Source organism: Anthonomus grandis, assembly GCF_022605725.1.
Source record: "Anthonomus grandis grandis chromosome 1 unlocalized genomic scaffold, icAntGran1.3 Chromosome55, whole genome shotgun sequence".
Taxonomy (NCBI): domain Eukaryota; kingdom Metazoa; phylum Arthropoda; class Insecta; order Coleoptera; family Curculionidae; genus Anthonomus; species Anthonomus grandis.
Window position 1 is genome coordinate 137978 of NW_026088430.1, and position 9982 is coordinate 147959.

The 9982-nt window shown below is 32.5% G+C and overlaps 1 protein-coding gene across 1 annotated transcript; it reads right to left on the bottom strand.

Moving 5' to 3' along the window:
* Nucleotides 1–344: 344 nt before the first annotated feature.
* LOC126749438 (endocuticle structural glycoprotein ABD-5-like) lies at nt 345–9580 on the bottom strand. Its single transcript, XM_050459133.1, has 3 exons — nt 9482–9580; nt 2580–2704; nt 345–856 (listed from the first exon to the last, which is right to left on the bottom strand). The coding sequence occupies exons 1-3, from the start codon at nt 9488–9490 to the stop codon at nt 664–666; spliced, it is 327 nt and encodes a 108-aa protein (XP_050315090.1). The 5' UTR covers nt 9491–9580; the 3' UTR covers nt 345–663.
* Nucleotides 9581–9982: the final 402 nt, after the last annotated feature.

Sequence of the window (9982 nt, forward strand, 5' to 3'; positions counted from 1 at the left end):
ATTTGAAAAAAAGTTGAAATTCTTTCAACAGAAAATGACCATATCTTTCAAACTACGTGAATTAGAGACTTGAAAATTTAAACACAGATTCTTTTAATAGGTCCATTTAACATCGATTTCAGCCTTAATTAGTTGCAATTTTGGAAAGAGCTATAGTTGTTCTTTCCAAATGTCTACTGGACATTGGAATACTCCTTACTATAACTACTAACTCCTTACATGAACTTTAAATAAATGTTGATTTTTAGACAACTTTTAATAGTATAAACATTTTTTCAATCCAATAAAATATCTTAAGTCTGTATTCGATGGACACCCAATAAACTCATTAATTGAAACTTAAATAAAGCAAAAATAATTCGTTCTTCTTTATTTGTCCTTAACACGATATATTTACAATAACTTATATAATAATGGATCATATAAAATCTCACATTAATATTTAAACTCAAAAAAAGCTTAAAAACTATTTACATTAAGAAACACTGACAGCAAAGGTGTATAAATAAATAGTGCAAAAAATGATTAATAACCAAGAAACCAACCAAATAATAATATAATGAATGAAATGAGGATTCTTCTTAGGTGCGTATACTGCTGATTTGTGCTTATTTAGTGGATAAAACCATATTCAATAATCCTAAATTAAACATTTTAAATAACTTATTTTCTGCTGGGTAAGTGGGCTCCTTGGGGTTGAAAACCGTTCTCGTCAGCGATGTAGGTTACTGTATAAACAACACCATCGGCACCAGTGTATGTGAAGCTACCACGGACCTGCATAACTTCGTTTTCTGATCCGGCATTTTGAAGTGTTCCCTGCTCTTGTTGGGAAATACCGTTGCTAGTCTCGAAACTGTTAAAAAAATAATTATTTTTATTTTAATATATTAATTGCCATAGTAATATTGTAACAAGGTTCTTGTTTTATGAAGATACTCTTAGTAGTTCTTGAGATTTTGAGCTTGGAAGTGAGTGGTCACCTTGAAGACCAATCATGTTTTTTGGAGACCACTAGACAAAAAGTGGAATATTTTAAAAATTTGCTATTAAATTGGTTTTTGTTTGTTATAAAATTTGTTCAGAATACTTTTTTTAATATTATGCAATTTATTTCATAAAAATACTCCCAGTATTTCTTAAGATTTCTAGCTTGGAAGTGAGTGGTCATCTTGAAGACCAATCATGTTTTTTGAAGACCATTAGACAGAAAGTGGAATATTTTAAAAACTTGCCATTAAATAGGTTTTTGTCTTTTATAAAATTTGTTCAAAACACTTTTCTGAGTACTATGTAATTTATTTTATGAAAATACTCCCAATACTTCTTAAGATTTTTAGCTTGGAAGTGAGTGGTCACCTTGAAGACCAATCATGTTTTTTGGAAACCACTAGACAAAAAGTGGAATATTTTAAAAACTTGCTATTAAATTGGTTTTTGTCTTTTACAAAATTTATTCAAAATACTTTTCTGAGTACTATGTAATTTATTCCATAAAAATACTCCCAGTACTTCTTAAGATTTTGAGCTTGGAAGTGAGCGGTCACCTTAAAAACCTCACAAAAACTTTAACGATTAACCGAAACAAAATTTTCTTTATAAATAATCAAAAATTACTTAATAAATAACTACTACTGGAATGTTTATAGCTCCTTTTATTAATTAATTATTATTTACAACAGGTTACAAAATATACCAATAAAGGACAAGGTCGGAAGACGGGTACACTTATACGTTACTTTCATAATCATCTTCTGGGTATATATTTAGACGTACGACCGTTGTTGCTGTTTGTTTTTTTTTGACAAAGAAACACTTTATTTGTGTGTTTTTATATAAGAAACTTAGTTGTTTGATTAGTTTAGTAAAGAATAATAGTTATTGACAATATCTAAACCCAAAATATCTCTCTGTAGACTCACTTGAACAATAGGTCTTGTAAAACTCTACAATAGTTTAAATAATTACTGTCAATCGCTACACTTTGATCTGATCTCTAAAAAGAGAGAATTAGTTATTAGCTTATTATATAATATTTTAAACACACATGTGCATCCATTCCTCTCTATTTTTCTAGTTTATCTTATGTTAGTCTTTTAAAAGTAAAGCAGCTTCGAAGGATTTTATTTTATAGCATACAGTTCGAGCTGTCTCATAAGCCACAGCACTAAATTCTTCGTTTCTGTATGTTGTTTGAATCAATTTCAACGGTTCAATAAATTGCACTAATTTACAAAAAAAAAAGAGTCTTAAACAAGAACTTAATCTTCTTACGTTGATCCCTAGATGTTTCTGATGCTGCTGATCGAGTTAATCATTAGATATTTTAAAGAGATTCTGTGAAAGCTTTATACCTACAAACCTCTTTGTTGCTAAAATTGATCTTTACTGGAAATTCATGCTTTGAATTACCGATTTTGTGAAATCCAATAACGCTTCAATCTTTGGCCGTTGTTGTTATATGAGCCATATTTAATAAAATGTGAAATGTGTCAGAATAGAGAGATGCCTGGAGGTACTGGAAAGAATGAACAAGGGAAAGGAACATTATTAAGAGAAGGAGAAGAAGAAGAACTTACGCAAAATTGTATCCGTCAATTCCAGTGTTGTCGCTGTCGTATTTGACTACTTGGGCCTGTGCGTCTGCGGGGTTGACTTGTGGGGCTGCCAACGTTACGGCCAATAGGGTTGAAAGAACGACGAGCTTGAAACAAAAAAAGATCAATTATAATTTAAAATATAATCAATGCCTAGAAGGAATATGAAAAATTGATATAATTACTTGGAATTATTAATAAATTGATTTAAATGACTTAAAGATGTAGGATGAATTGCCTTGAAAAAAAAAAGAAAAATGGCTCCAACTGCCTGGAAGAAAAATTCCTTTTTTTTAAATTTTACCAAATTATAATTAATATTTTAAAAATATGACAATTTTAGGCAAGTCGGTTATCTAACGCTACATATATGAACTTTCAGCCCAAAAACAACCTCATTGAAAATCGTAATTATCATTTTAAAAATAAACACTGTATCGCAGGTTTTAAGATATGTAAAAGAGGTTAAACTGCCTGGCATTAACTAACAATTCTTAAATTTATCCTTTATATTTAGGACGTCCCTAAATATCACGCACAAACGAAAAGGGACAACCAACCACCAGACTCTCAGTCATTCAGTATGCTGATGATACCACCCTGTTCGACTATGATAAAGATCTTCCAGAGATTACCAAATGATATTACTTGATCAATCAATTGGTATATCATTGAAAAAGGAATTAAATAAGATTTCATTTAATGCATAAATATAATGGGGTTAGTTTTTATGATGAAATAAAGGGAATAAACAGCATGAAGTTATGTGTCCAGAAGTGTTGCATAAAAGCGACCTGCCATGTGGCCTGATGAGCTCTGTATCCCAACAAGAAATACAAATCCGGATACTGTTAACCATGTGGCAATGGTTTTGTTGAAACCAACTGACGAGGATACTTGGGAAGATGTTTTAGCTCCACAAGGCCTTCTTAAATAGTTCTTGTAAAAGTAAAACTAAATATCTTCTTCTTTTAAAGAATTTTCAACATCCCAACTTGATAGGGAAGTATACAACTTATTAAACTATAGGACGCGTTATGAAAGCATTGGAAGATGATGTTTTATTCGATGATAACTGTGGGGTGGCTTGTGAGGTGGGAGTTGATAATTCATGTCAGCTTTCCAATGAGGAAAAAATCAACACACACCAACACACAAATCCTAAAAGGAAACTTCTCGTGGCATGCCATCAAAAATTATAGCTTGTAGGTACGTGTATGAATTTTTTACTATCTGAGATATTTGCATTATAGTCCTTATTAATTAACTCTTTGATTTAACCTAATGATGCGGTTTTTTAAGGTATCAATATAAAGAACCGCCCCTTTACATGAAATGTAATTATAAGGAATAATTAGATTAAGTCCTAAAATTTCAGAAATTCAATTGCAAGTTTATTTCTACCTGTACTTTTAAGTTTAAATCAAATATTTCTTCAAAAAATCTGAACATTTTCCGACATTTCGAATATCTGATTCAACAATAACTATATATGGCAATGGATCTTGTTCCTCGTATAATCGTAAAAGACCTTGTTGCTGCTTCAAGGGGTGGTGGTGTTCTACTGGGGATTCTGAACCTCCTCGGAAGCCCTCGACCTCTCTGCGATCAGAAACAAAATACCGGAAATCGACCTGGTAGGATGTAGAGTCAAATTTAATCATTTCATACTGTATATTTTTGTATTGTACGTCCCTCCTTCCATGCAATTAGAACGCTTTCTCGAAGCCTTTTCCATGGTTAATGTAATCTATTCTAAACATGTGATTATCCTGGGAGACTTTAATGTCCCCACTTATATTGAACACTTGGTATCTCCCAATAGTAAACGTCAACTTCCAAGTAATTTTTTTGATTTCCTAAACTATAAGCAATTCAATAACGTGGTAAATAACAATCTTCGCTGTTTGGATTTAATCTTTGCAAGTTTTAATATCTCTGTACTTAACTTGCCCCCAAACTTCTCTGTCATTTGAATTCCATGCAGGCCTTATCTCTCTCAATAACCTATCCCTTAACAAAGCTGAAATAAAGGAATTTAATTTTAGAAAGTATGTAAAGTATGTTGTATCAGCTGCTGCTAGATACTGATTGGTCGCCTGTCATGGTGCAGCAGGACGTCAACTCTGCATGTGATGTTTTTTACGATATACTGAACAACACTTTCGCTAGAGCGGTACCCTTCAAGGTAAAACGTAAAAGACGTTTCCCTGCCTGGTTTTCGGGGGACATAATTCGTAATATATATAAAAAGGAAAGAGCATTTCGTGATTTTAAGATTTTCAAGTCTAATCATCATCCAGAGATATTTAGATCTTTGCGCAAGACAATTAAAGCTCTAACTGCACAAGCCTACAAAATGTACATCCATAGTATTGAGAACAAAATAACCTCCGATCCGAGTGAATTTTGGTCTTTTATTCGAAGCAAACGTAATCAGTCTCAAATCCCCGGCTCAATGAAGCTTTCTAACCAATCATACAATACGGTTGACAGCATTGTGTCCGCTTTTGGAGATTATTTTCACACGAACTCACTTCCCAGCGATCATCCTGTGCGCTCGCGGCTACCAACATTATAATGGCGAGCAAATGTCTCAAAAGCAAAATGACCTCTGGCCCAGATCTAATTCCTAGTTTTTTAGCTAAGGACTGCTCTGTTGCACTAACAGACCCTCTGCTCCACATTCTTAATCTGATCCTTAACACAGGTATTTTTCCCAATATCTGGAAGCAAGCCAAAGTTTGCCCTATCTTTAAAAAGGGCGATGCTGGAACAATTGAGAATTACCGCCCTATATCCATTCTGTGCAATTTCTCAAAGTTATTCGAGTTGGCTCTTTATAAATTAATTTTTCCCAAGTTGAAGTCCATGCTGGCCAACGATCAACATGGCTTTGTTTCTGGCCGCTCATGTACTAGCATTCTTCTCTCAGTTTGTGTGCGAAGCACTTAATGATAGAAGTCAAATCGATGTTATCTACACAGACTTTCAAAAGGCTTTTGACCAGATTGACCACTTCATTCTATTAAATAAGCTTGAACGCCAGGTTAGATTCTCCGATCGCTTGATAAAGCTCCTTAACTCCTATTTAGTTGACCGCTCTCAGTTTGCTTTAGAACTGCTTGTTTTCCACCCACCTCTGGAGTTCCTCAGGGCTCTAACTTGGGCCCCCTTGTGGTCAACTGCAAGAGAACATCAATACTGCACACCATTGGTGCACTTTGAACCGGCTTAACCTTAATGTTTCCAAGTGTAATGTGGCCAGCTACTTTCGCATCAAAAGTTCAGTTGTCTTTAATTACTCAATTAATGGAGAGTCTCTTGCAAGGTCTACCTGTTTTAAGGATCTTGGAGTCACCTTTGACCAAAAATTTTCTTTTATCCCTCACATCGAAGATACTGTTTCTAGAGCTACTAGCATGCTGGGCTTTATTATCTTCTCCCATTTACAACAATTATTATATTATTTACATTATATCCTCATTGGGTGATACAATCTAAAAGACAGTATTCGCATAAAATTAACGGTATCTTGAACGAACGTATAATCGGGCCGTTTTTCTTTAATGAAAATCTAAATGGACTTAATTTCCTTCGATTCCTGGAAGGTGATTTTAGTGAAGTAATCGATGAGTTGCCGTTATCCGAAACAAGAAACTTACACATACAATTTGACAGTGGTAGTGCGGAATTGGCTAAATCAGAATTATCTGAGTCGATGGATAGGACGAAACAGTCCATTAATTCAGTGGCCAGCACGTTCCCCCGACCTTTCTCCCTTAGATTTTTTTCTTTGGGGGAACCCTTAAAAACAAAGTGTACAAATCAAGACCGCAAACTCTACATGATATTTGTGAGCGCATTAGACAAAAGCAGGGTACAGTTAAGCAGGGTGGTAGTAAACAACAGAAAACGCATAGAAAAATGTATAAGAATTAATGAAGGAACTAATATTTAGTTTTGTGGCATTGATTTTTAAATTTGAGTATTAGCAAAGATAAAATACTAGTAGTATTATTACCTTTGGTGTTAGGTAATTTCTTAAGGTAATTATTTTCAGTTTTTGCTGCTTAGCCAATATTACATTATTAAGTAACTAGTAAAGTGTGAATTGCAACAAATTAAAAAATTTATAAATGAAGTTGTATTATTGTAAAGCCCAAAATAGTATGATATAGTATGATGATATGATAATATGATAGTATGATAATATGATTGTGGTTTATTGAAGGATATTTCCAACCTTTGTGTTCTCAAGACGCATGCCAATTAGCCAAAAATTTAAAAAAAATTCGCATTTGATTAAGAATGTTTACTGCACCTTTTAAAAATTTGACTCCAATTTATTTCAACACCCTGTATACTATCATAACCAAATTTGGTACACTTATGTTTTAAGTGATCCTGAATTTTTGTTTTTTTTTTTTTATGGTAAACACAAGCACAAGAGGAAAGTCCTATGTCACTCTTGGAGTAGTGCTTGCGCGAAGATATTTGTGGACATTTATCTTGAATCGCTGCAGGTTGTATGCGTCGGGAAATCTGTGAGGTTAAAGCCCGTACTATAATAATCCAGTACCATTTTTCAAAAATAAATATCGCTAATACTACTTCTCGATTTTTCGAACTTCAAACTTAAATACAGTAGGCCATAACCTGCTTTCTTTAAATGTCGAACTTGGCTCATAATTTTTGACGAAAATTTTTAAAAAGTGACCAAGAAACAAAAATTTTAGAGGGGTGGCTAACCCTTAAGTGACACACACTGTATATATCGCCCTATCAATTAGCTTTAAAAAAAAACTTGCCTACTACAACAGCTCTTCGACTAATTGTTGTTTTTCTTAATTGGTTTATTATAGACTCTAAAGTTAGTTCTATTCTTCAACTTAACTCTTATCATGCAATTTTTAGGTAATTTTACGAACATTTTGAAAGAACATCAAATGAGTTCTGACTTATTTTTTTTTTAATGCTGTAGGCATGAATCTGATGCGGCAATGTTTCGTGACTTGTCTAGAGCATTTGATTGAGTCTGTGGGAATTGTCGCCACTCTCTTTCCGTTTTGTATTTCTCCCTGCTTGACATTTTTGACTGTTGACAGTTAAACAAGGGAAAGAACGAGAGACACACGTTAAGTTCACGATAATTTTTACTTTGCCGATCTTGGCTATTTTAATGTGAAAATAAAGTGTTAATTAGGTTTCCCGGTGTATTATTTGATACAACAACGTGGAGACAACCCTTTGGACCCCACAAGTCAAAAGCATGGAGCGCCATCTTAACAAAACATTTTGAAATTTTTTGATATGAAATTTAGTATTATTTATTTTGGTGTGTATTGATATCAGAAACTTACAATGAAAGAATTTTCGAGGTATGTCCTTTGGAGCAAATAAAATTCTCTATTCCAGGTAGTTATTGTTATTTTTAGGCTTTTCATAGTAAATTTGTTATTTTTTTCAGGCAGTCGAAGCCTTTTTCTGGATATCGAAGGTGAATCTTATATTATGAAACTTCAATTGCCTGGAATATCTTATAATTTTTTTAATTTGAATTTTTTAATGTCCTCAAAATTATTTTTCGGCTTTTATAAGCAAAATGGACAATTATTCATTATCTTTAGGCAATTTAATTTATTTAGTTACAGAGAATTTACTCTGTTCAAAGCTCCCTTTTATTGCAAATTTCTGAGCTAGCAACGAAAGAAATGAGCTTTATTAAGTGCCACTCCCTTCAGTCGACTTACCAGGTAGAAATATTTATTATCTCGAAAACTATTTGTCATATATTCAGAAAATAAATTTCAATGTACTCAGAAATTAATTTTCTAGAAACTTTATTTACCGCTCAGACCGCTTTTTCTACCCATTTCTGAGCTAGCAAAGAAAGAAAAAAGGCCTACTGTATTTCACTGCCTTAACTCGACTCGCTTGGATAAAATCCTTAATATCTCAGAAACTATTCTTCATATATTTAAATAATTAATTTAAGGATGTTCAAAAAATAATTCTCTAGAAACTTTGTCTTAAGAACGCTTTTATTACAATGTTCTGAGCTATTAACGAAATAAATAAGCTTTACTGTGTGTCACTGCCTTCGATCGATTTGCCTGGATAAAATAGTTAATATCTCAGAAGCTATTTATCAAATAAATTTTACGATACTCAGAAAGTAATTCTTTATAAACTTTATTTGCAATATGGACCATTTTTCTTTTTTTTTTAAGACAATTGAACCTTGGTTCGATTAATCAATTGAAGATATATTATGTCAAATAAATATTTAAATTTTTTTATATAGTAAAACTGTTTTTTTTTAAATGCTTTAAAGTACTTTCTATTTATTGTGAATATTTAATAAAAATAGGTAATATAATGGAATTAAAAATTATAATTATAAAAAAAATTAAATATAAAATCAATTCCTAATCATGAACAACTCCTTATGGATGATTTTTATTTAAAAATTAAATAAACCAGCTACAGTCACTTGAAAGTGTCCAACTGGGGATTTTTGATCGATAACTTTGGATTAATTGAATGGCAGTCATTTCAACTGATAAATAAGCTTCTATGTTAATCCAGAGGCAGGCAATAGATCTACTAGTTCTACAGAGTTTATTAATGAATCAGTTTTGTAGAGTAAGTCTACAGTAAAAGTAAACAAATATTTAAATCCCTTGACTGGATATTTTTTATCGATAATTCTTGACCTAGTAAAGCTAAAATCATCAAACAATTTTCATATGAAAGATTATGAACTAATTAAGAAACAAAAATTAAATCTTTAATAAATGACTAATAAAAAAATATATATAGACGCAAAATCCAACTAGGGCCAAACACGACCAAACACTATAACAGCTATCTACACTCACCATTTTCATTTTGACCGTATTGAATTTAGAAAGAAAAAAGTAGTACCCACTAATTGAACTGACAATGTAATGAACCAGAACTGGTGGCGAGATATGTAATTTCGCTTTTTATATTACCTGGGTAAACCCCTAGCGAAATTATCGTCAGCCATTAAGACGGATTGACATTTACCCCACCCCTCGTCTCTGTCCTTCCGCGATCATCTTCATTTTGGCATTGTAGGCAAAGTTCACAGGTAGGTACATACATACACCGAGACCCGGTGTGCATCTTCATTTCATTCTTCTTGTTGCATTACATAGAAGGAATTACATACTACGTACGCCGTCCTTGTATCGTCTCTTAAACGTTAAAATTTTTATACTTTTACATTAAAATCCAATATAAAAAAAGTTTTAGCAGCAGTAGTCATTTATTAAAAATCTATTCTCTAAACATTATAAAAGAGGCATTATAAAATGATTATAAAAGAGTGTAAACATTTTGGTGAATGCGCCGGG